The sequence below is a fragment of the Hippocampus guttulatus genome, chromosome 10 (assembly GCF_054856545.1).
Source record: "Hippocampus guttulatus isolate MCC_2025c chromosome 10, RoL_Hgut_1.0, whole genome shotgun sequence".
Lineage (NCBI taxonomy): Eukaryota > Metazoa > Chordata > Actinopteri > Syngnathiformes > Syngnathidae > Hippocampus > Hippocampus guttulatus.
The window spans coordinates 12,253,122-12,280,690 of NC_141270.1; the positions used below are offsets into that span (position 1 = coordinate 12,253,122).

Sequence of the window (27,569 nt, forward strand, 5' to 3'; positions counted from 1 at the left end):
TCGGTCCCAATGTCTGATCAAATGAAGCTGAACTCGAGAAACTACAGCGTTCTGGATCAAACTAGGACCGGTGTTCTTCACACAGAAAATCTCTTGGGCAGAAGACAGACCACTATGAATCCAGCGTATCTCCTGGAATTCCAGGCTGGGATACAATAAAGGCACTTCCTCGCTCAAATTCATAGACTTTGACTTTATACTTGAAACTCGTGTTAAACACCAGAAAGGAGCATATATGATGTTGAATAATTGAAACTAATAGTCCAATCTGCGTGTCTGCACTTGCCAGTGTGAATTCAGTGACACACTGTACATTCTGCCCACCAAGAAATGTCTCCAAAAAAAGCACAAATGAGTGACTTGCAAAGGGCTACAGTTACATTCTAAGAAATGATTGAGGACAGTGCCGTCCTAAACTATGCTTCTTGCGCCATGCACTTGGTTTACTGTATTTTCAAAGGACGACACATTCACATACAAACACACTCCTCCACATTCAAGGTCTCCACGCATCAGCATGGGGTGCAGTAGTGTAAAATTGTGTTCAAAGAGAGTGGAGGAGCAGGCTGGAGTTTGATGAGTCTCCTCTCCTCTTCTGAACCAATGGCTCGACCCGCTCTGGCTTTATCACGGTGTGCCAGCCTACTGTTATCTCCGCTACACTAAATCAATTAGCATGTCATTAAGATAGCTTTTTCCAGCACAGTAAGTGTGGAGGTGGAGCTGCACTTACAGACCGTCATATCTGGGTATTGGTGTGAAGTGGATGGCTCTTGGATCGGCAGACTGTATACAGTAGCAGCTGGATTAGGGAGGCCACAACAAATAGATATCAAAGGACTTCTCCATTTGCCGCATCAAAAAACAGATCTCACTATGAGTAATTTGTGAAAAACATACATAGCCCAATACATGAAACAGTCATTTGTTTCATTTTGAGTGGCAGTACAATCGTCAAAAATGTCCATGGCAATTCCAGCTGTTGTTATGATAAGCAAATTTTCAATATCATCGTATCAGAATCTATAATTTAATATAGTATATAATTAACACATTTGAAATAGCGAGACAATACTCCTAAAACATTTAGGAAGCATCATGGATTGTTTGATCGGCTTTCGCGGGCCGCATAAAGATGCATTGTAATTTATTGTGAAAAGTTTGCCTCGAGATAATGATAATTTATAGCAATTTCACATGCTGCAAAAAGATAAAATATACATTTGAAAAGGCTTCTCTAAGCACACTGTTTATCACCAAAAAAATACCCAAAATAAAACATGAAGTTTGGGCTTTATCTTCCTGCCTGGCAAATGACAATAAGGGAAATCGAAGATTATGAAAGCACAAGCTCCCCCCGGATTATGCCCTGTCACAATTCTCGTTTCATCGAACTACACAACCATTCTGTTATTACTAAAGCAAAACCTTTCTTTCGATATGAGGGAAAGATAAAAGCTTTAATCCCCCACAAAAGATATTTCACTCAAGGGCACAATCAAATATTTTCCAGATAAATTTACTGTTTGTGATAAACTGTATTTTTTTTAAATCTTCTACAGAACACATTTAAACACAACCACTTTTCATCTACAGATAGCACGAGGCGCTACAAAGTTACAATTGAGGACGAACTTTCAACAGCATCCATTCGCTAATTGAATCCATATCGTCTTCAATCTATCCAAAAACTGATGCGAGTTTCATTTTGAACTATTCAAAGTGGTGGTCAGGGGAATCAGAAAGCACACGTCACATTATTCAGAAAGGGGAAGATCATAAAACCCTCAGATCATAAAAGACATAAAACCCCAACGCTGCAGCCTTCGGGCCAGTCACTGATATATCACACTACATAATACGCATTGAGTGTCGGAGCAAAGTAATTAGCTGACACCAAATTAAGAAAAGAAAAAAAAAAAAGAAAAGAGTCAGAATTTACAGAACCTCTCTTGCCAGAAAGGTATTTCAGTTTGGAGACACTGTGTGCCCATTTCAAACTGCGTATCACATACGGTGTGTGCATGCAGAGCCAAATGTTCAGTCCTGCTCTCAGTTGCTCAGATCAGACCACATGTGCCTGACGCTCCCGGTCGCAGCAGAGAATTCAAAGGGGTGTAGACGCTCACTTCAAAAGAGCCGCGCCGGCTTTGAACGCCATGCCAGTTGCGCAAACCATCAGTGGGACGCATCAGCATCCTTGAGGCACGCGGTGGGAAATGTGGCCGCTCATGCACCCACAGATGCCACCCTTTGGCACACACCTCTCGATACAAGAGACGACTATATTCCTTACTTCAATGGTTTAATACAGCGCTCATTAAAATGATAACTTTCACAGGGAATGACTGACATATAAGATGTATTTTTTTTTTTCACAATAGCGTGTTGCTTTCTATTAAAGAAAGATATTTGCGGTCAATATTATGGTGATCGTGTTAGTTAACTGATATGGAGAAAGTAAGTTGGTATGTTGGCTCAGAGTGAACCATGCAGGGTCCAACTCAATTTGCATGGTCGGGATGTCTATGCTTTGTTGCTATTTCACATTTCCTATTCTTGATACATTACTGCTGAATACACCGGCAAATATACAACAAAGTTTAGAAAAGGAATTTTCGGCCCCTCTGATTCAATCTGAATTGTATCTTATTGTTCTAGAAGAGCCAAATGTAATTCTTGAATCAAATCCATGGTAAATGATTCTAAATCAATTGTACCAATTATCCTATTTAGAGTTAGCACAATTAATGTACAGTCAAACCTCGGTTTTCGAACATCTCTGTTTTCGACCATATCGGTTTTCGACCAACAATTTCGAGTTTTTTATGCCTCGGATTACGACCGAAATTTGGTTCTTGACCAAACTGAGCACGCTTGAATTCACCACTTAACTCCTCTCGCCTTCCTTACACGAGGAAGTGATGCTTCCTCGGTTAGACGAGGAAGTGACGCTTCCTCGCTTCCTCGTGTAGCATTCCATTGTGAGCAGACGTGTTCAATGAAGATTTTTTTAAAAAAAGAGCGTGGTTTCGGTTTTCGAACAAATCGGGTTTCGAACAGCCTTCTGGAACGGATTATGGTCGAAAACTGAGGTATGACTGTACTTGGCTGAAGAAGACTTCATCTAATTTTGTGGTGACTTTTTTGATTTTTTTTTTCATTTGAAGGACCCCCCCCCCCCCCACACCCCCAAAACCCCCCATTTTCTTTCATGACAACACATTTTACATACAGTATCCTAAAAGTCTATTGCATGCTTTCATAACATAATCACAAGAGCCCACTGTGTTTTTACGCATACATTTCGAGTATTACAGTGTTAGTTGTATGCCTTGACAGAGTTATGAAAAATCCTGTTATTATTCATTAGGTATCAGTGAAATAATCTCACACGTTTTACACGTTTTATGTGCAGTGCTTAAGAGCACACGGTAAATGCTCACCTTGGACTGAACTCATCACGAAAGGCCAGAACAGGTTTTAGCTGCCTGCTGTAAAGAACGTTTCATGATCAAACTAAACCGTGTGGATCCTCCAACAACCTGTAGTAAGTTAGAACAAAAGATAGTGATCACTTTGAATAAATATTTTAACTTTGATTGTAGAGGTTACTCTCAAAACTTTATGACAATAACTAGGATTAATTTTCAATTTGATCCAAACTAAGAGGGTGTGAATTATCCATCCATCCATTTTCCGAACCGCTTGATGGGTGTGAATTAACTAAGACCAAATGAGTGCCGGCTTGTCAATCATTCTGTTTCTTGAGGATAAGATAACTCCCCCTCCCAATTTGATTTTATGTGCCACAGTAGAGGCTGAGCCCCTTCATTCGGTCATCTATTGTGATTTGAAGAATCACTGCTGCACTCAGGTCTCTCTCGATTAAAGGGTGCTATTTATTCTTCCACAATAGAAGCCTGCATGGGTGCGACATTGCTGCACTTTGGTGAGTGCACCTGTGTTAGAATGCTGGCAGAGGAGATAAATTCAAGGCTAATCAATCAGAGTGTGTTCTCTACTTTTCAATTCCGCTCTTGTCGAAGCAACGGCACACTGCGGGACAACCAAGTCTTAATGTAACCACCATCTTTCGACTCCACACATATTGTGTTTGCATGCTATCAAGTTAGTCTAAACGTGGATAGTTCACAAAACAGAAAAGAGACGCGCATGCACCGTATGCAGCCCAGAGAAGGGAATGGACTCTGCCACCCAAGTGATTTAGATCCTCTGCCAGGCTATTGTACAGATTTCTAAGCCACAATAGCACAGCATCCCCCCCGAAGTAGAAGCCTTATTGTCGCCGTGAAATGAATTCTCTCTTGTTGACAATGACAATATTAGCACTTCAGCATCGAGCTCACTGGACTGCGGCTGAACAAGCAGGTTAAGTTTGACTGATTAATACTTATTCTTCCTAGTGGCCGATTTGCAACCAGTGAGGCTTGAAGCACACATACTGCATACTATTGAGTAATGAAAGTAACAGCGCCATGTTTTACTTTGGACTCAACCAGATTACATTTCCGTGTCTAAATTGACAGGACGCCGGATAACAGAAACATTTTCTATATATAAATGGAAACAAACTGCACTGACGCACTGGCTCCTCTGTATAGGAACATACAGCTGCAAATGTATTGTGTGACAAAATGTAAACAACGTCACCAAGTCGAAATTGGTTTTTTTTTTTTTAATGGAAATGCTTATGGGATTGCTAGCCAGAGTCATGTCTTAGTCAAACTGATTAAATTGCAGGGCACCTACACATTCACACCTATAGGATGTGCAATTTCAAGTCTTCAAATAAGAGTCATCTTAAAGCCTGCCGTTTATAGTCACCGGTATTCTTCGGAAAAGAACGTGTTCACCAAATGCACCTTGCAGCAATCATTCGGCAACGTCTTGTCACACGTCAGTCGCAAAGTAATCCAGCAGCAGGTAAGATTTGCCTGCTTCTACACAGCATCTGTAACACCAGCTGAGCGATGCTGGAGCATATCAAGCTGTGAGTTTGAAACGGACACCCACGGTGACAGATAGAAGAGTATCACAGCACACGTAGATGACCTCTGACGGTTGAATTACTCACGGGTTAATGTTCGGTGTCATATTTAACTACCTTCTGACAACCAGTTCGTAAACATTTAAGGACGAATAAAAATAAAGACATAGAATTTGATGGGGGGGAAATGACCGTATGAAGTCATCCTTTTTCTATATGGCTTATCCTGATTGGGAAACACATGCCAGCCTGGAAAGAACATGCAAATATACTGGAAGGATTTGAACCCTCGACCGCAGAAGAAGTAAGATGAAGCTGCTCACCATTCAGGCTTTTTTTTTTGCTTTGATGTTGTATTGTTTAATATTGCATTGATACAAAATTATTTGAAGTCACCATTAGAGTTGTTATTCCAAAGGACTAATCATTTACGGAATGAAAAAGGAGAATTAAATTTCACGATTTATTCAATTTCACATGCTTTCCACTTGTGAAATGTTTACCAACAAATAAATCACCGAGTACAATTTATTGAAGAAGCACGAAAGACTTTGCCATGTCCAGACTATTCAAGACCTCAATAATTAATGTAACACAAAAACGCTGATAGATTATTTAATCAGATGTGTTTATGTTCTTGACTTTGCTCATACTCCTCTGCTAAGACCAGTTGAAGAATCAACAGACCATTTAAGGTCTGATTTGTCTCAGACTAGCTTTTAATTTGATGACGAATGCAGACCTCAAACTTGAGGGTTGATGAAGCGAGGCAGATCGACGACACGGCATCAAATACAAGGATGCGTGAAAATTAGCGTTTTGTCTCACTGTGGTGGTCCGACCATGCTCATTTGTAATGACTCACCCCAGGAGGAGGAGGAGGATACACAAACACGTCTTACCGTATTAGGATTTTCTTCGATCCAACTTTTGACTGTGTTCAGGGCAATGTCAGCTGCAGGCTCATTGGGAAACCCTACAAAAGGAAAGAGACAATGTCAATCAATACCAGTGTCTAAAAGACATTCATAACATGTATTGTAGGCAGAACTAGTTTTACTAGAATATTTTTCATTTGATCATTCTATTCCCGTGCATTGATTTCCCCCTCATACTTTTCCAGTGTTGGTGACTGTTCTGTTTTCCCTTAACGCAGCCTGGAGGCCATGTACCGCTTTGCCTACAAAAGCATTTGACTCTGACTTCATTTGGAACCGTACACATTGTTGCCTGTCAGTCAAAGCTGCATCTCATTTCATGATGAGTCTTGTCTGACAACAAAACCATTATACTACAGAAAGTATTTGACCATAACAGGAATTCTGCAACAACACTCACAATTTGTGTACAGGGTTGATGGGCACGATCTATTACGATAGCAAACTTTGAACTCAGATCCCAAACAGCAAGCTGGTGGCAACGCGTAAAACTGGAAAGAAATGGCTGCATTTAAATGAGGGTTTTGCGCTTCAAAGATCGCACACATGACAAGAAAAAAAGTCACGGGTATAACACATTTGAACATACAGTGTGGAGTGTGCAGCCACAACCTCACATCACACACAAACCGATGTCATTAATAATATTCTCGGGTCAGAGGGGAAATACCACACACATCAGGAATATCTGAGAAGATGATCTTTTTGAGCCAATACTGTAATCGGGGCTTCCTTACGAATGTTAGGGGGGGAGGATTGGGGCTAAAATTGGGCTATTATCCTGCTGGGTGAACCAGGCTAACTAAACATTGTTTAAAACTTGGGAGAGACCAGCATCAATTTTCACCGTGCACTGAAATTACCCAGATTCAAGGAAAAACAAAAGTAATGCAGTGTTTTGTCGCAGGTTAAAATGGCATCCGAGATGGTGGCATAATGTAAGACGCACTTTTAAAGACGCAAGATCGGATATGACTTTGAATAATTCACATTTTTCTGTCTGCACACACATAAAGCAGAATGCACAAAATTAATGCAACAATTTATGCATCTGGCTCACAATTGCAGGTGCACCCGGTTTGCAGTTCAACTTCCACATCTGTCTGTGCGCGCAGTCAACTTTGTTCCTTTTTGCACTTAAAAACTTTTAATAAATCAGGCCCACGTTGCTCTGAATTATGCAAACTTGAAAAAAAAGAAGAAAAAAAAAACACAACTATATCCGATGTAAAATAATTTGAAGGCAACCAACCAGCATGGGCACTCTTCCATATAATAAGCACTAAATAAGGGACCAGAGATTGCAGAGGGCACTATCTTGCTATAATGACAGGGGTCGAGACCTCAATCTCAACCCAAATCAACCGGTACAAGGGCCATGCGACATTCATAGCCAGTTGGTTATTGCACGGGTCACTTTCTCGGATGTGTTTTTTTTTTTTTTTTTCCTGGGTCACCGCCCTTGATAAAACAATGTAAGACCTATGAAACGGGTTTACAAGAGTTGCAAGGACATTTTAAGGTGCACGTGAAGGAAAACACATAAGCGAAAGCAATCAGTCCTAACATTGCCTGAATGGTGTCATCTCACACTCAAGAGTACTGGAGGTCAAAGTCAATAAGTAACGGTTCTTTAAAGTTTATAGACGCGACAGCAAAAATGAAACAACAGTTCGAACAACTCGCCGCTGTCTTGCTATTGTCTTGTTTTTCTTCCTTTTTGCTTTCGTCCCTTTATTTCCCTCTCTGCCTTCCAGGAAAAGTTGAGTTGCAAGGGGGGGCAAAGACATGTTGCTGAGCTCCTCTACAAGCAGGATGTGAGTAGCATAGCAGCCCGCAGTGACAGCATGTCAGCTCTGAGGCTGCATTAGGCTGCGTGTTTGCAGATAGTTCACTGAGCGTTCAGTCCTTAGCAACTTGGCTGCAGGAACTCTGTGATAAGAACCAAATCCAGCACGCCAAGTCAGTTTGTAGGTTACCCGACAACTCTTGTATATGTGCTTTACTTTGCAGCATCACCACCATTTGGTATTTTGTGCACGGAATTAGCATTTTCTACCATTTCAACTCACGCTTGTCATGTCGTATTGGCGAACAGATGTGAGGAAGACAAATTTAAAAAATAAATTGAAAAACTGAAGAAAAAAACAACAAGAGTGCAAGCTGTCTCGGAAAATGGTGTCATAAAAATAAGTGTAGGAAAGCAAATGGAATAAATGTGTTCTCAGGTCCACATTTGTGCTCACTGTATGATGCCTTAAGAAAAAGAAAGTGAATGTATCTCAATGAGAATAGAACATCTGGTCACCAGCAATGGGCAAACATTATTGGGTATATTGAAGCAATTCAGCGTGTGAATTTTTTCAAGGCTGCTTATTGATCTGATAATTATGCTCCACACATCACTCAGAATTTAATAAATGAAGTAGCGGGTGCCTTTAGTAAAATGGCTCACACATTTCACATACACCTGCATGATACAATTTGATACATTTGTAGGGATGCAAAAGGACTGATAACTTCCTGAGAATTTCAATGGCAAGTATAGTTGGGGTAATTATGATTTGATAATTTAAAAAAAAGCCTTCTAATTTGGTGCAACTTATCAAATAGGCAGCCTTGTGGGTTAGTGGTAAGTACAACTGACTGGTTGACGGAACATCTGGGTTTCAATCTAAATTGGAACATTTTTGTGGGGACTTTGCACGTTCTTCCCATACCTGCATATGTTTTCTGTGCACACCAATTTCCTCCTACAGCCCTAAAACTCCTAAAAGATGCTTTTGAGGTTATTGAAGATTTCCATAATGCTCATAGCTGTGAATGTGAATGCTTGTTTGTGTCCATGTGCTCTGTGACTGACAGGAGAACAGTCAAAGTATGACTGGACTTAAGAAACCAAATTAATTGCCTCACATAAAAAGCTTTTAGCACTGGAAATATACAGTATACCGGTATATATGTATATATATTATTTTTAAATAAGGAGTTTATATGATTTGTTGTAGTTCATTGGGCTTGATATAAACAATTTTGTTGAAGCTGGTGGCTTCCGAGAGCGACTAGTCACTCGACAATTGCGCTATCCACAATTTAGTTTTTGGATAATAGGGGTTAAGTTCAGCATTTGGTAAATGATGTGCATCTAGTCATGTCGCCCTAACACACACTCATCATCAGTGAGCCGATTGTTTACAAACTTAGCCAAACATTTGGGGCCTCCATAGCAATATGTGATCATTCATTCTCCACTGTGAGAAGTACATTTTTAGACACAGGTGCACAATGCTACATCAAATAAAATGCCCAGTAGGTTCAGATGGCATTTGAAAGAAGCAACATTAGCCAAGTGAGTGGATGGATGCCACTGTCACCATCACATATAGAAAAATGCCTAATACACCATCTTAACTACCGGTAAGCTTCTGCTGCAGCGTGGCAGGAGAGCACTGTGCACTGTGTGCCTGCGTGCGCGCATGTGTCTCTGACTCCCACTGACCGCTCCTAAATGTGTAATATTCTACGGTATAAAAAAAATAAAGCTATTGCTGCTCTATTTAACATGATACTTATCTGATCACCAGGGAAAAATTGAGAAAAAATGGACCCCCACCCCCACACTTTTTGCCACAATCAACTGTAAACCACCTGATCGAACCCGAAGAAACCAGACTCCATCCAAATACATCCTGGTGCCCTTTTAAAAGTCAATACAAGCAGGACTATTCTTCTGCTTTGTGCTTTGTGGTTCAGCCATTATATCAGGGAACAATTGAGTTCATCTTTTTTTCCCTCAGTATTGGATCAGAAAGAGAGGCAGGGGAAATGCATCAAACAAGAGAGTAATAGTAAACATTTGTGAGATGAGTAAAAGTGAAACTTGTGAATTAGTTAATGACAGGAAACATTTATACAGTGGCACTTTGTGACCCCCGCTGAGCCAGGTTATCAGGGTTGCTTCATTCGATTCAGCCTGGACCGCAACTATGCTCTTAACTTGCCCGGTGTCAACTGTAGAAAGCCTTGAGAGAACATGTCAAACGTAAAGGACCCCATCAGAACTTGTTGGCCGGGTGGAAAACTGCACTTTCAGTATCAGGGTCTCAGCGACGGCTCCCCCGCAGTCCGTTGTCACGGATACCCTGACAGCCCATGAGAAAGCTTTGCACGACTTGAATAGAAAGCCAAATAAAGGCCAAAAGAACATGGCGCACAATGTTTTGGAAAAAAATGGGTTCCCGTCAACAAACAGTAGTTCAAGCGTAGCCTTATGATGATGTACAAACACTGCAAAATAATTTAATATCACTGTAAGGGATTGATTGTATCGTTTCTCCTTTCGCTCTTTGTGGAGTGCGAAGGTTTCAGTGAAAACTACTCTGTCAGGAGGTGGAGACTTGGCGTCAGGTGCAGGGATGGTGGGCCCTCCAGGGTCTCTGTGCTGCTTGGGTCGGTTCTGTCCTATGTTGGGAATATTGCCGGCTCAGGGAGATTTGTCTTCGTGAGGCCCACTGATGGGATATGTGCCGTGTAGTGGCGCTGATGAGGACTCAGGTGGTCCAATGTTATTTCTGCTGAAGGCTCCTCTACTTCATCACAAAGCACAGCAAAGACATGGTCGGTGTGATTCAAGGGGATCGATTTTTAGGGCATGCATCTTGTGGAGAAAATAAAAAAATAAAATACAAATGCAAATGTATTAATATTTGCATAATACAACCTGTGACATGAAAGGGCAGATTACGGAAGAAGTCCCCACTGCATATAACTGCATGTCATATGTGTCAGATTAAATTAGCACGGCCTTAACTTTGCATTAAGCAGTTTCACACCAGTTGGCAACATTTAAAAGCACGATCAAAATAATGAGAGATTAATGAATATCTCAATTCAGGTAATACAATTCGAACAAAAACCACATATTTTTCATTCTAAAATTTGGGGATTTCGGGTTTTATGTTAATACTAATAATACCACAAATAATAAACAGGGGAAAAAATCCTGGCACAGACAAAAAATAAATGTAAAAATCATGTGTTACATCTTTATTTATTAATCTATTTTTTTAATCATTATTATAAAACTGGTCTAAACTGGAGGTAAAAATTGACAAGTGATTATTCAGTTTCCAATTTGTAATTTACTCTCCATGTGCTTTTCTTGATGATGCGAAAAGAGGAAGACCGCGCCAAGATTCAAAGCATGGCAAACATTGAACTGGAACACAGGAGCAAAGTGCATTTCAAACTTCTTACTGGCCGTGCACTCATCTCACATCTGTATCTCCAGAGTTAACTTTCACAGTGAATGTCTATAGCTCAGGTGTTTTGTCTTTTGTGAGACAATGTGACAAAGTGCTGCTATACCACCTGATAAAGTGAGAGGAAGGAAGTCGTTAAGCCAAACACAAGAGCATGCAATGAAATGTTCCCATGCATCCTTGGCTCGTATTTCGCTACTGGCATTCACATCCTGCGACATGCACACCGCTTTTGCGAATCTTTCAATGGGCTTGAGCAGCAACCTGCTTTTTTATGTATCGTGTTGTCCAGAGATGAAAAAAACAAAACAAAACAATTTTACCACTGAGAGTGCATCTCACTTTCATGCCCTTGTTGAAATCTCCACAAAAACAAAACCTGATCAACAATGAATGGTCTGTCTTATCAAGCTCTTTCTCCATCCCTCAAGTTCCTGGACTTCGTCAAGGTCTCAACCTGCCTGCCATTCATTCTGACAAACTCTCTGCCATTTTGATGAACTGCCTTCCATGAAGCATTCATTATATTGCCTAAAGAGGTTGATGTGTATAACATTTGAAGCTAAAGTTATGGTAAACTCAATTGAGATAGAAAGAGCGTATGAAACCAAGTTTCTCGGATTAGTAATAGACTCAAAACTATGTTGGAAGCCACATATCGATAACGTAAAAAGAAAAATAGCCAAAACCGTAGGGATCCTCTACAAACCCAAGGAAGTGCTAAATAAGAGATCTTTGTACACATTATACACTTCATTATTATTACCATATATGACCTACTGTGTGGAAATATGGGGAAATGCCTGCAAAACAAACACACTCCCTATTCTAAAACTACAAAAAAAAGCAATTCGAATTATTAATAGATCAAGATATACGGAACCCACAAATCCACTATTTATCAAATTAAATACGATGAAATTTTATGACCTGGTTGACTTTAAAATCGCCCAATTAATGTACAAAGCACACAATAACCTGCTCTGCCAAAACATTCAGAAGTTTTTCGAAATTCGAGAAAGCAGCTATGATTTAAGAGGTACCAACTTATTCAAAAAACTCAAAACAAGAACAAACATCAAGCAAAGAAGTGTATCTATCAAAGGTGTTAATCTGTGGAATAATTTCGAAACGGACCTGAAAATGAGTAAATCGCTTGCTGAGTTCAAAAACAAATTCAAAAAAATAGTACAAACAACCTACATCAATCAGAGTTCAAATGATAAATTGTAAACATTAAATATAATGATAAATCAGAACTAAGTTGATAAATAGAGAAAGGTATTGAAATATCCATTATGAATACAAGAGAAAATTGACACAAGAGTGCCAGGGTGGGGATGTATATAATCCCGATACAAACCAAAAGTTGTAAAAATATCACGGTTAAGGGTAAAGTATGAGCCTTAATGGAGACTTCTTTCTTCTTACTTTTTTTCTTTTCTGATTGATATAAAAATGATTTATTAGATATAAACACATAACGGGGTAGGACTAGATACATTTTTTACTTCCTCCTACTACCTTGAACATAATAACTGTGTTGAATGAAGACTGATTTCTTTCTTTTTACTATTTTATCTACCTTATTTTCTGTCAAATTATTACTGTATATGTTTTATGTTCAATAAACAACAAACAAACAAAAATCACCAGAGGCAAATTAAAAAAAAAAAAGACTAGAAAAGCAAGAACAATGGGAACACTCTTAAACAGAAGCATCTTAAATCAGTGTTTAAATGAAGAAAAAAAAAACACCGAAAACTTTTACGAGCTGCTTTGTCAGAGCAAATTTTAAGACTAAAGGATTCATATTGACCAGTTGTTTTACACTGACTAAGGGGGGGCACAGTCCCACACATTGAAAGCCTTGGTTGCAGATTTTACCGGAACCGTACTGTTAAAACAAACCAGAATGGATGGGGGTTCCAGAGCGGAAGTCGGCGTGAGGTCAAGTGGAAAAATAAGGAAGAGGAGAGCTTTGTCACACTCTCAGGCCCCCAGGACAGGTGAGTGATCTGGGGTGGAGGACAGAGAAATGCCACACAACTCCAAACAGCAAGGGTGGATGTCAAATAGCCCGAAGCTTCTTTCAGCGTTAACACTGGCACACAGTAAGCTGTGACCATGACCGACTTTACAATCCACTGAAGGAGAAAGAGACAAAGAGAGGTGGAAGCATGCTACATTATATGGGGAGGACAGACAGAAAAAGAAAGTAGGAAGAATGGGATCAGATTTGATGGCGCAAGCCGTTGTGACCTTTCTTGGAAACGATCCACTGATGTGATGCCCCGTTTTGTCCTCCATGCTAAAATTAACACCTCCTTTTAAAAACAGAGCGGACAAGACGTATGGTACAAATTAAAAGAAGACCTATATGACATTATCAATGTTTGTTCAAGTTTCAAAACAGTCTCAGTCTGAAAACATGTCTGAAAATATCCCATGGATCAAAAATGACACACACTTTACCCACTATTTTTTTGTATTGTTGATATGACCATTTTTGTTTTGTTTTGTTTTGTAAAGGGGCTAGCTCATGCAAGTGAGTGCTTGTAAACCCCACCATATATGCTGCTGGGCCAACGCTAAGTCTGATTTTCCTTAAAATTGTGACTATGGGCGGAGCTTGATGGCTGCAAGTCATTGCTGGTCATATCACCGGCAAGGAAAAAAAAATGAAGGTGGTTACTGTGTAAATTAGCTTAACCGATACATAACAGCCATCTGTTTTCTAATTTGCTTGCCCTAATTAGAGTTGAGCTGTCTCAACTGTCGTTGGGCGAGAGGTAGGGTATATACCCTGGTGTGCTCCTAGCAGTGACACATAAATTCAGAAAAGACTTGATGGGTGGGGCCACGCAGACCACAGACCCAACTTGTACAAAAGCAATTAAAAAGTAAGATGTCCATACAATTTCCCTTTTGATGTTTGACAACACCCTTTAATATTTGATGTGAGGTGAGGAAGGTGTTTTTGGCATATGAGCAAAAGCATATGACTCCTACCATTTCCATAGTGGAAAAACACGACAGATGCACTTCAAACCCATTTCATCTGAGCATCACGTTTTTGTTGCAATGGGTACAGTACACTTTTTTAAATGGAATATCCATTAAAAACGCTACGCAAAATGTGTTTTGTTTAAATACCAGTTGCAGTCTACTGTATATGAACCACTGCAGTCCAATGAGTGTCACTTTGAAGCATACGCTGTTATGATCAAATGTAAAAGGAGGGAGGGAAATAATTCGAGATATCTGTGCTACTTCTTTATAGATGTTAGCCAGCAAGAGCGCTCGGTTCCTTTTCTTTGTTGAATACATTGGCAATATATCATACTACTTATTGTATGGAGTTGTCAGCCTCAAAATGGTTGAGTCAAAAATAACCCCAAATGAGTCAAAAATGGGCACTCAAAGTTTTGGGTTATTCATTTACGTAACCCCCTGAAATGTTTATTTATTTATTTATTGGGTGGGGGGGGGCTGTTTTGTACAAGCACCTAAAATATTAGCTTGTTTTGTACTCTGGAAATTTGCTTTGTGATTTATTCACCAACATTTTAGTTACACATTTAACAGTAAAAGCCCTGTTGGTCCCTTTTTGACGCAACTGTTTTTATAGAACATTGTCATCCTTCCGACATACCTTTTGGTGGAAATGCCAACATGATTAGAATATTTACCAATGTAAAACAAAACAACCTGACCGGTACCACTTGCTGGAAACTGGCTTTCAATACATGTGTGCTTTTCCCACCTTGGTAAAGCTCACTGTTGAGAGATTTTGCCAGTGTACCTGCCTGGACATCGCTGGCAACAAAAGGCAAGATAACACTCTTGAAAGATAAGGTGTCCTAAATATCTCCAAGCTTCCTTAATCCTAAAGAAATGAAGATCGCTGGGTTGCAGGAAAGAATCTTTTGTGCTTAACACCTTTGATCTGGACAGATGTGGAGAATGGAAGCATGGACAATCCAGTCCAGTTTGGGTAGATTACACCTGCATATCTCACAGAGGCACCAGTCAGGGGTACATCTCTGTCAACAGTCCTCAGACTTATCACTGAGCTACACGAAGTGGAGGATGAACGGTAAATAGGGATACGCAGTATGTTGCAAGTCTAATGAGGAGCGGTAGTATGGCTGCACTGAGGTCATGTCACCTTCAATTGTGTTATAAATGTAAGTGTGCCATGACATCTGTCAGGTGAATGTTAGACACATCGTGAATGTCGTTGCATTTGCGTACTATCAGCGGGGCACTGACTCTTGCTCTTGATCGGAGCAGAGGCCTCCTAAACAGATCATTAAAAGGCTGCTGAAAAATGCTTTTCTGCAGCAGCAAAAAGATATGATCTCTCCAAGAACTATATGATCTACAACCCATCTTTAAAAGAGCATTTTTACATATGCAGCTTTGCTTGTGTTGAAGTCTGTGTGTGCCTATTTCGGTGAAAGACATTATTTTAAGATTTAAAAAAAAAAGAAAAAAAAAAGAAAAAGTGAAGGCAGGAACTGTGAATACAAATAAAGACAAAATGGCCTCTCTAAGTATACACAGTTGACTTTTGGCACTTATCTTGTGAGACATTAAGAAGCGCCTCCACCTTGGAAGGAATAATCCATTTAAACTCAGGTCACATGGCTGTGATGGATGTACAAACAGGAGTAACACTTAATAACCTCTATCATGCTAGGTGACCCCGTGGCCCACAGTGGGTACCAGTCTGTTTATGGGTGGTACTGCCAACGCACTGTCTGTGCTGAAATTCTGTTGTGGTTAATGGGCCTGATTGAAGGATTAGACTGTCAGCCCAGTGTGAGCCCTCATTTTTCTTCCCATGTGTGGAAGGTACCCCCTGTGCCCCACTGCTGCACCCAACCTTTCTGCTCTGCCGTAATCTGTCAATGGTGACTGAGTCCTTTGGAATATAGCGGGGCAAGACAGTGTCAATTAGGATGAGCTTTCCTGCCAAATCTGTTTTGACCAACACAAAAGAGTTTGGACAACGTGTTCCTGACTTTTTTTTTTCCGTCACAGTGTTAAGCGTAGTCGATGTGCTTTCCGACCATGATCAAGATTCCCATCAGAAAAATAATCTCTCCTTGAACTTTGTGGAATTTTAAAATTAAACAGGTTGCACTAAAAAAAGAGAGTGAATGGCACTCACGAGAATGCAGATGGCCAAAGCAAACCTCTTGTGTCCCATAGTTGATCGTAAAATAATTTTGAGCTGTGCTGAAAGCACAAAGGGACAATCAAAACCAATACAAAGACAATTTCCTGCCTCGTGGCTCTGAACCGTGAGAGGCATTGAGAAGGTTAATTTTCATTCATACGGAATAGAAATTTGCCTCTGACTTCATTGCCTCATTTGCCAGCCTGTGCCACATATTACAAAGAGCAGGCTTGACTCTCTTGGAAGCTCGCTTTTTACTCATTTTTGTGAGCTGACTTTTTTACTGTATCACAGTGACCGAGATAAGCACTTTGGCACACTTTGGCACAGGCGGATGCACCGAATTTGGTCTCATAATCAAAACAATATTTTGGGTCAGTCTCTACATAACCTGGTAGTTGGTAGTCTAAGGTGTACAAAAACTTTCAAAAGCTTGCCAAACATATTGGAAAGCCTTCACAGAGCACGGGAGTTCTGGGAGCAGAGGGGAAATGAACAATAGAATACTAGACTTCAGATAGCATACTGTAGTTCCTCCAAAATAAACAAACAAATAAATAAATAAATCCCATCCTCTATTTGCCCTCTGCTATGTTTGGACCTTCATCCATAATCAGCTGCATTGTTCTGTGAAGATGCAGTTATAGGAAGTGCTAAGCTGTTTATTTATTGAACAGACTTGAATACCTCCCCTCAGCAGCAAGCTTGGCTCGGCACTGCCTTGTACTTTGAAGTGAGGGCGTCTGGCAGAGTGCTATGACGGGCCCCCACTGGCAGTGCAGCACTTGACTACACAATGAACACAGCAAACTGCAATAAGCTATGCCCTTACCAGCAGCGTACAGGAACAACAATGATCACAACCCGTCATGCTTTCAGGAATGGCTGTGTTGCTCATATTTTGGGAAATTAAGATATACAGAGCGCATTCAAGCCAAGATCAAGCCGTTAACACTGGGGGGGGGGGGGGGGGGGGGTTGAGGAAGTTTTTGTTTTCTTTAAGCACTCTAGCTATGTGGGATGTATCTTAACATGGATCAGTACTCCCATGCCCTCCAGAGAATGATGTTGGAGGATAACCTTTACGGTCTTTACGGTCTCTGCAAGTTATCTATGACAAGAGTTGCAGGAGTCGAGCAACTGAGATATCCCAAACTCATCCCAGCTCTATCGTGACTTTTTCACCCCCCCCCCCCCCCCAAATCAGATCAAATGCACAAGAGCATTATGGATTCAACATAAACTACGAATGCTGCATAGCTGTGAAAGCAAAGTGATGGATGAAAGGGGAAAAAAAGAATGATGCCAAAGAGTTTTTGTGCATATGTAAACTTATCTTGGAGGAGCAAACAGTTCACCAAACATTAAAAATCATTAGTCAAATGTTTTCCCGATTGCTTGATTCAATCTTCTATGACATCACAGTGCTGGGGGATGTTCGAGACCCTGTCCTCCTCCACCTTCCATTTCAGAATGCCTCACCGCTGCCCAATAGGGTTCGGTCTGGTGACATTCTTGACCAGTCCACAACATTAACCTCTGCTTATTTGGCAAGGGAACGGTTCTGTTGGGTATGCGTTTGGGGTTCTTATAATGTTGAAATTCAGACTCAGTATGTCACAGTACGTGTAGCACTCAAGCTGCTCAAGACCATGACACTCCCACCACCATACTTTGTTCTATGCAAGACACCCTTGACTATGTACTTGTCACACATGCATAACACCATCTGAACCAAATAAGTGGTCTCATCAGACCACAGGACATGATTTGAGTAATCCCTGTCCTGTGTCTGGATTCGGCAAACTGTCTGACAGCTTTTCTTGCGCTTCATCTTGCTTGTAGGATGACAGACATGCAGATCAGTTTGATGCAGTATTTAGAATATGGTCTGAGCGCTGTCAAGGTGACCCCGCGTCCTTTCAACCTCTGCAGAAATTCTGTCAGCACTAAAACGTCTAATTATCAACCCAGTCCTCTAATTTGCAAAGACAACTTCTGGATATGATGCTGAACATGTGCACATAACTTCTTTGGTTAACCATGGCGAGGCCTGTTCTGTGTGAAGATGTCCTGTATGGGCTTGGCCACTGTGCTGCAGCTCACTTTCAAGGTGTTGGCAATCCTACAGTCTTGGCCTTCTTGAAATACAGCAACAATTCTTTTTTTTTTCTGATCCTAAGAGAATGAGGTCATGAGGTGCCAAATTAAACTTCCAGTAGTCAGTAATAGAGTGTGAGAGCGATATCAACAACTTCAACACGTTTACTCCCCTTTCACACCTGAGACCATGCAACACTCATGAGTCGCAAGGACTAGAGAAGGAAAATGGCAAATTCAATGCAATTTGGACTGTTTCACTCTGGGGTGTACTCACTTTTGTTGCCAGCAGTTTAGATATTGCTGTGTGTAGAGTTAGTTTGAGGGGACACTATGTTTACATCATCATATTTTTTGGGGGGGTGGGGGTGGGGGAGGGGTGACTTGCCAATGAGCCAGTAGATGTATTCTTGTTTTGATCTAACTGAGGCATTACTGCTGCTGTAAATGTATGAAAGGATAGCTTGAGGGAACAGTGTTTGCACCACAGGTACATAATGCTTTGCTAGTAAAGAGTGATCAAGTCACCTGACCTCTTGGAACACAACTCTGCTACCAATTACAAGTCGCAAATCCTATTTAACAGATACTTGCACTCACACTGACTTTATTGAAACCTTGTAAATAAGCATTCAGAAAAAAAAGCATCTTGGTCATTTTAAATTATTCATATTAATTGATTGGAACTATCAATTTGGAAGCACTTTTGTTGATTTTTCTTTCCTGTTAGTGAAAGTAAATCCACATACCAATTACAATGTACACTATGTGCATATAATATCTAAATGGGGGAGAAACTTCTCACGAGTCACACTGTTCCCAAAATGTCATTTCTCCACACCTCACAACTTTTGCTAAGATAACTTCAAAGACTTCCGTTAACAAGTTTGATACATTTGCAAAGTGACTTGTTTAATGAGCACGGTGCATGGTTCACTTGAGGCCAGGCGGTCCCATGAGACATTTGGCTCGCCTAATTCAAGGCTACGCTCACTTTTTAACAAGTTGACCTGGTTGGTATGTTTCAACATTCTGTTTTGAACATAGTATCTTATCAAATTTACGATAAACAACAAATATTACAAACATTTGCAATTGCAGATCCGTTATGTGTGTGTGTGTGTGTGTGTGTGTGTGTGTGTGTGTGTGTGTGTGTGTGTGTTTGTACATACATGCAGAGAGAGAGAGAGAGAGAGAGCAAGAGAGAGAGAGATGTCCGACATCAAATACAAAAATGATCTTACCATAGATTCCTGTGGAGATACACGGGAAGGCCTGTGGAATGAGTCAAAGAAACATCAGTCAAAGCATATTCACAGTAAACAAGCATGACACAATTCAGCAAAGCCATTGTGACTTCTACACTGGCAATCACCTGCTGAAATGAAATGTTTCCTCACAAACTAATAAACTGGAATGGCTACATATATTAGTTCCTCTCTTCCCTAAAAAGTGACCAGAGTGTAATAGTTTTTGCTTTGCAGCACACAAATTATTCAAGTGTGGCGTTATAGCTTAAAATAGTTCCATTATTCTTTACTTGTGTCGGCAAATATATTATGATACATAGGTCTTGCACTCAGCGTCCCTGTTTCACATTTATCTTTTTAAGTATATTAATAAATAGTAAAGTCTTTTGGGGTTTTTTTCTTATTCAAAGGTTCCATTTGTCCTCAAAAGCAGCTGAAGTTGTGGTTTGCATTCTTCCTAATGAGCAAGCAAAACATTAATAAATGACACACAGATAAATGTCAGCACTAACTAATGGGCTAATATTACAGCCACTAATATACTAGCATACAAAATATATGACTCTAATATTTAGCAAAAATGGTGACAGCTTGTTTTTGCATTCAAAACAATGCCAATTACAAAACAGATACAGTGATACGGGATACATGTAAATAAATACATTATTTTGCAAAAAACAGCATTGTTTGCTTGGTTATTAAGGCGATAAAGCCATGAAGGTCAGTTTATAATCTGAAACTTTGTGTTTTGTTTACAGAATAACATGATTTTGATTGAATAGCGGAATGTAATAAATAATAAATTCAAAAGAGAGGACAAATGCTGCGCAGTCATCATCATCCCAAATCATCATCATAGACTCACACAAGTCCTCTTCGGTGTTATCACAGATTTCCAGCCATATTTCACTGTTAAATGTAAAACGCTCAAATGATAAAAAATAATAATTTTGCAACCCACAGGTGACTAGAAAATAAGCAAACTCAACGAGGAGAGTGATTCTCTATTTTTCATTTTTTCCCCCGTACTTTGAAAACCTTTTTTCTTTTTTTTTTAAGCCAAGAGGAATGTGCCTCTGTTTGTATCCATATTAACCAGTTCTATGGTTCCATCTGTCACAGTTCATTTTTCTTCTGCAAGGAGATTTAAATCTTTTCAAGTCACGGCGACCTTTCCAGGTGACCGTCTGACTCTGACACAAACAACAGATGATGAAGCGTGGCCATTTTTTTAAAGACAGTGCCAAGCTCAGCCCATGGCACATTCCCCCCCCCCCCCCCACCCCAAACATTTTGCAATTGAAATTGATGATGATCCTTTATCAGAAAAATAAAATAAAGGTTATAATATAAAATAAACCCACCCCTCAAAATAAGGCGCATTTTTAATGTTAGGGTTTGAGATGATAAAGTTGCAAAGACTTTAAGTAGTGAAATGTTGATACTTTGAGATAGAAACAAATTCCTGCCCAGCCGTGTCTATGTGAGCTGTTTGCTAATAATTCGTGCCAAAATGTTTCCGACCATGAAAAGCTAGGGTAATGACATTTACGTATGCATCAAATGTAAAGTATAGTTAAAACTTATTAGTTTCTGAGCCGTGTGATCCAAAGAGCGTTAGAAATAACGCATCGCACCACACCGGAAAATGCCGATAAATCCAAGAAGTGGTGCTGTTCAACGGAGTAAACTAAGTTAAGCATAACCCACTTTTGGTCTTTTGTTTTCTAACACCAATGCGCTGTGTAGGGCTCGCATACATACCTGTGGATATGCTTACACTGTGTGAAGGTCCAGAGTTAATTACAACGGGCAGCAGTATATAGACAGTCATGACCTATGATTCCTGCTTCAGGTTATTATTTCTGTCTGCGGCTGCTCATTAGAAGTGAGTCAGCATGTCGGCTCGTGTTTGCATGAGGCTTGCCTGACATATTGCGTTGTTGATGATTCTCTTTGCGTAACGAGTGCGCAGAAATTGGTCACTTGGGAAATTACTCTGTTTCTGAGGCTCCTCCCGAATCTATCACATCATTTTAAAGTGGAACACCTTTCCTCTCAGCACTTGCGCACGCTTGTTTAGCTCACAGTGTATGAGCAATGACAAATGACTAAAGGCAGGTACTGTGATGATTGTAAGCATGACTGGACTTGCGTTCCTAATATTTGACTAATTTTGCCATTTTGACTCTCTAAGGCCACTTTTGAAGTGAGTTCAAATCGATACATTCTGTGGATAAGTACTGCCGCGTTTGTTCGTTCGTTTCGACTTAGGTGGATTGCAACTGTCTTTCTGCGAGGCGGAAAGATACATCCGTAAGGACCTTGGTACAATTGTACATCTTTTATATGCATAATTATTCACCTGTATTTAATATGTTAATAAGGTCCATATTGCCTGATTAAAAAAATAGTTATTAACTTCAGCGTATGGCCAGAATTACGGATAGACTGCTTTTGTACAACAGGGTAACTGTAGTGCCAGTAGCGCTACGGCACCCTGCAACTTCCAGTCATTTGTTTAGCAGCAGGACATAACACAGTAAACCTCAGGCAGAGTGCAACAGTGCAGCTGTAGTTGCCACCTTCACGTGAATGAATGTGACGGAGATGCTGCAAAATAGCTGTGAGCAGGCAGGTAAAGTGGTCAAAACCTTTCATGGGCACGGTAACTTCTGCTCGGGGAACACCTCGTCTCGGCTGGCTGAGCAAATAGAACCGGACCCAGCGTGCTGCGCCTGTAGCTGAAAGCCCTCGAGCTTGTTTGCACTTAGAAGGTATGATTATAAATCACAGCAGCAAGAGTGTTCTCATGTGACCACAAATTTAATAAGAACAAATGTGGCTGGACCACATTTAATATATTGTTAGTGTATAACAACTGTGTGTGCGTCTCTCTCTCTCTCTCTACATCCCTATCTATCTATCTATCTATCTATCTATATCAGGGGTGTCAAACTCATTTGACATTGTGGACCACATACGGCCTCGGTAGATGTCAATTGGGCCGGACCATTAAAATTATGCCATACTCTGCTATAAATAACCAAATTATCATGCATTTCCTTTGTTGTCAAAAAACTTCTCGCTTCTCGGGACATACACGTTCAGCCGCCTTCATCATGCATCGTCTCACAACGTTGCCGTCGTAATACGGCTTTAATGCTAATGCTATTTCACTAGCAATTAGGTAGCTGGCTTTTACTGCTGTGTTGGGTCTGTCTCAGTGACAGACTGGGACTGCTGTTGTCTTCTTCTCTGATCAAAACAATGTTGTCTTCTATTCTGATCAAAACAGTGTTCCCCTAGTGGATGATCCATGAATTGGAGCTTATTAAAAATATTCATTTACGTGTCTTTCGTGTATTTTTTCACTTTTAAATTATCCTGCGGGCCTGATCGCACCTCCTTGGGGGTCGGTTCCGGCCTGCGGGGCGTATGTTTGACACCACAGATCTAGATCTGTATCTATATATCAGTGGTTCTTAACCTTGTTAGAGGTACCGAACCCAACCAGTTCATATGCACGTTCACGAGTCGGTGTGTCTTAAGCTTCATTGCAGATCCTCCATCAAACCCCTGAGACCGATTCACCGAACCTCTAGGGTTAACCCAGGTTAAGAACCACTGCGCTCTCTCTCTCTCTCTATCTATATTTGAATACAAAGCTGATGTAGTTGTCGGGAACCATGACTTATTCTGTTCTACGAATGGCAACAGATGTATACACAGGCTAGTGGTATCCAATTGAATTACAGACAAACTTTCTTGTTTACAACACTACAATTTTCCATTTCTTTCAAATCAACCATACCGAGCAGAATCAAAAACCGTGATCACAAAACCGAGAAACAAACCTAACTGTGGATTTTGTTAATGTGTGCTTTTTAGAGTTTGAAATTGATTGGAAATTAATTCATCGCTATTATTACTTGGCCACATCTTTTATTGGACATTACAAAAATAATAATAATAATAAAAAACATTAAAAAAACATATTCATTTACTTATTCCTCGCAAAATGCTAGGTTTAAACCTCAACATTCACCACTGAGAACTAGAACTCAATATGCCTCGAGGCTAATGTAGAATATGTGTCCATGGCATGTAGCATTTGAAGTAATTTGCATTTTGGAAGTCAAAGATACAGGTGGGCATAAAAACGAATCAAAGCAGGGACTGAGAGGATTTGCGCTGCATCTATCAAAGTGGTATTTCATAGGGAATCTCAAAGCAAAAATGCCTCTCTGTGAAAGATTTAAGTTAAAATGTAGAAGGGGAACACAGCAAAGCCACTATGGAAGAAAAAACGAACATGCATATCAGATTTTCTATATATCGACACCGATCTGTGCGGACTCATTTTTTGCACTTATTTGTATGACAAAATGACAGCTCCCGTAATTTGCATTGTGGTTTGCTAGGGAGACCAAAGAAATAAAAATAGTGCAAGTGTACAAAGAACCAAAAGTCACATGTTATCATTTTTTTCATACACATTACAAAACTAAAACTTACTAAACCTCTAAATAGGTGTGTGTGTGTGTGTGCTGGGAAGGGTTGCATATTTTATTGATTTAAATGTCTATACCTCTTAAAATGCACCATACAAATCTGTGTTCATCCCTGGGTAAGTAGTAAACCCAATATCCAAGTATGAAGAAACCAGCATTTTTTTTTTTAAGTTGGGGGTTGGAGGGTGAGGGGGGTATACAGTAATTGCAATGTACCTGTTAAAACTTCAAATGATACAATCTGAATGAATCTGCTGAAGCAGAGAAAAGCTCCACTGTCGACCCATTTAGTAATGGTTTGACTGATGGGACATACTTTTTGCCCGTGGAAAAGTGTCCAGTGCGCATACAGCCATATCAAGGTTACTGGGTATTGCAAAGTGGACAAGGAGCTATCCCATTTAACCAGAAAATTAATTTTGTGGAAGGGTTTTAGTATTGTGCAAGAAAAAATAAACGCAAAAAGCGTTTTTTTTAATTATCATATTTTTATTTTCAGTTAGTTCCTTTTCACACGAGAGGGGGCAGCTGCATTGATTGTTCCTTAAATGTGTTTCAACTGTCTTCCACATCCGTACATGTGATTAATGGAGCAGAATTAACAAACAGGAGCAAAATCACGGTGATTAAAAACCTACGATGAATATGAAACACTTCATATCATGCTTCAAAATATCCGAGGGCAGATTAGCAGCATATGGAGATGGATGGTTTGGATTATCATTAATCCTCCAATACAGGCCGGTGATTTGTTCTACAGTCGTTGATAATTCCTTGGTGGTTGATCAAAATGAATAGTAAAATCATGAGGAAGCATTTTCATGAGACATTGCTTTCATTTTCATCCATAAATCAACTTCAACAACCCGTTTAATCACATAATAAAAAGGTCTGCGGTCTAGCATCATGAAAGCCTGCTGGTGACACACTTGTTTTGTGAGGCTACTAATTAAACTTTTTTTTTTTTTTTTTGCTTTCACGGCCTCCTTCAACATTTCAAAATTGCCATTTCAAAAGGGGGCTTCAAAGTCCCAAGCCCACTTTGAAATTTGAAGAGACGGAACTGTACACATGTGGCGACGAGCTGTAGTGCACTCCTTGGGGTGAAACATACACAATGAAGTTTGCATACTAATCATTCGTGCAATGAGGCTAAGAAATGCTTCGGCTAACAAAGTATTTTAAGGGGAAAATGTCTTTGAATGAATTACTGAAGTGAGAAAAGGAGATAGGAAAATTATTTCAATCAGAAACAACACCTTGATGTGCAATCAATTTACTTCGACTTGTGGAGAATTCTGCACATCTCGGATTGCGCAAATGTCCCGATTTTGACCCAACAGACGCCTCAGGGACAAACGTCCACTGTCATGGCAGATTATGAGTTGTCTGAATGTGTCGTAACCCCGTGTACAGTGACATAATCGAAGACTGGCCATCTGGCGTCTCAGAGTCTTTACGATCACGACACAGAAAGTCTGGCGGGTGGGAATTGCTTTTTTACACGCGGCCCCATGATTTGTTCCTAGACATTCACCAACACTGTGATGGAGCGAATCACCCATCATACCCATTCCAGAGCACTTCACCTCTCTTCTCCACCCAATATATTAGGTGCGCGTTCCCGACATTGGCACTCACAATGAGCATGCGCCATGTGCTCGTTGTTCCTACAGAGACGAGCTCTGGTACGGACCCGTGCTTGTGTCCCACGTTCTTGTACACTCGCAAACTGTTTCTATGCTGTGTGTACTCTCTTCTTTTTTTTGTGCTGCCTCTCCAAAGATCGATGCCATCGGGTCCTGCTCTTGGCGGCAACACGCGATAATCGGGCGAGGTCTGTTTGGTGTCAGACTTGTCGTGTGACCCGGCCCAAGACACACAACACATTTATGACACTGTGTCTGGTAATCTGACAAAGCGACTGCCGTGAATGACCAAAAAGGGTATGTCGTTTGAACTCAGCATTCGTCATTGTTGTACTCTTTCATGGCTGCCATTTATAATTGCTTCTCTCTATGGTTTTATGGGCAGATTTTTGATCAGCACCACTAAATGGGAACCGGTGGTTCTCCATGATATCGGGTGGATTGCACAATGACATGACAGAATCTTTCCTCAAATCAAGGAGTCGGATTATCTCGGCATCTGGTACAGACGTTAGTGAAGGATAAGACTGTGAGATTGACAGATAAGTGTGTGTCCCCAATAATATGATCCCTGTATCAAGAAATTTACATTGATCACTTTTTCATGTGGATCGCAGACTCACACAACATTAAATGTGAGCAAGGAGGAAAGAGTGTGTAAGACAGAGACTACCCAAAGTTTGGGCTCATTTCACACATTAAAATGTGTTATGAAACTAAAAGACATACTGTATATAGACAACTAATCAGAATTAGGCGGTTATATTCTGCAGTGTAAAGCCAGCATGATAACATTTTTTCTAGGAGCTTGAAAATTAATGACCAACAGATGGAGAGTATTTTGACTATGCAGGCGACCTACTGTGCAGTGACAACAGCACAACAGTGATGAAAGACAATTCATGAACAAATTCATGAGTACAGAAAAGGACAGAGATCTTTCCCAGGAATCTACAAATATCCCCGATGTTTGTTCAGTAGCAGATGAATAGATTCCAATGACATAGAACTGCAATGTCCTGTACAACAGCCACTATTACTATGCAAGGCATTTTATAGCAAGATTCGATACACCTTATAAACTGAACATTTTTAGTTGCACTGGTTTAACAGTGACTCCTTGGAGGTATGTTAAGTATGCGAGTTAGGATTCATTTTCTCCAATTTTGACAGATTTCCCAATTAAAATACGTGACTATTTGACTTTTTTTTTTTAACTAGCAAAAATAATAAAATGACATTTGAAAACATTGAGTAGATCGCACACTGGGTCTATTTCCAAATTTATTCAGTGGTCTTTCACTTCAGGAATAAATTACTCAGCGGCTTCAAGTAGGGATGTTTTGGTCAACTGGGAATTTAATAGACTTAATGAACTCTCTTTGTTAACGGAGGCTTAACGTGGTCTGTGATTTCCTTCCCTGTGCTTGGTTCCTCAAAGACGACGGTAGTTCATCCCATTTGCACAGCACCATTAATGCAAGGTCTTTGTGGGCCGCTGTGATGCAACAATAGGGGAAAAAAAGGCCTGCGTATCAGCTAAATTAAAAAAAAAGTCTATCTTATTAGAAACGGTTAAGTGGTTTCTTTCTACTTTTTGAGGGTTAGATTTGGGTTACAGTTAGTTTCATTTCCCTATCAGTGTTTACTATACAGAA

General features: G+C 40.2%; 1 protein-coding gene across 4 annotated transcripts in view; it reads right to left on the minus strand.

The window, feature by feature from the left end:
* macrod2 (mono-ADP ribosylhydrolase 2) overlaps positions 1–27,569 on the minus strand; it is a 372,441-nt gene that overhangs the window by 87,234 nt on the left and 257,638 nt on the right. For all 4 annotated transcript variants that reach the window (XM_086122657.1, XM_086122655.1, XM_086122656.1 and 1 more), the window contains exons 7-8: positions 19,743–19,773; positions 5,914–5,987 (exon numbers count right to left, since the gene is read on the minus strand). In XM_086122657.1, the coding sequence (XP_085978783.1) occupies positions 5,914–5,987; positions 19,743–19,773 (105 nt within the window). The remainder of the gene's footprint in view (positions 1–5,913; positions 5,988–19,742; positions 19,774–27,569) is intronic.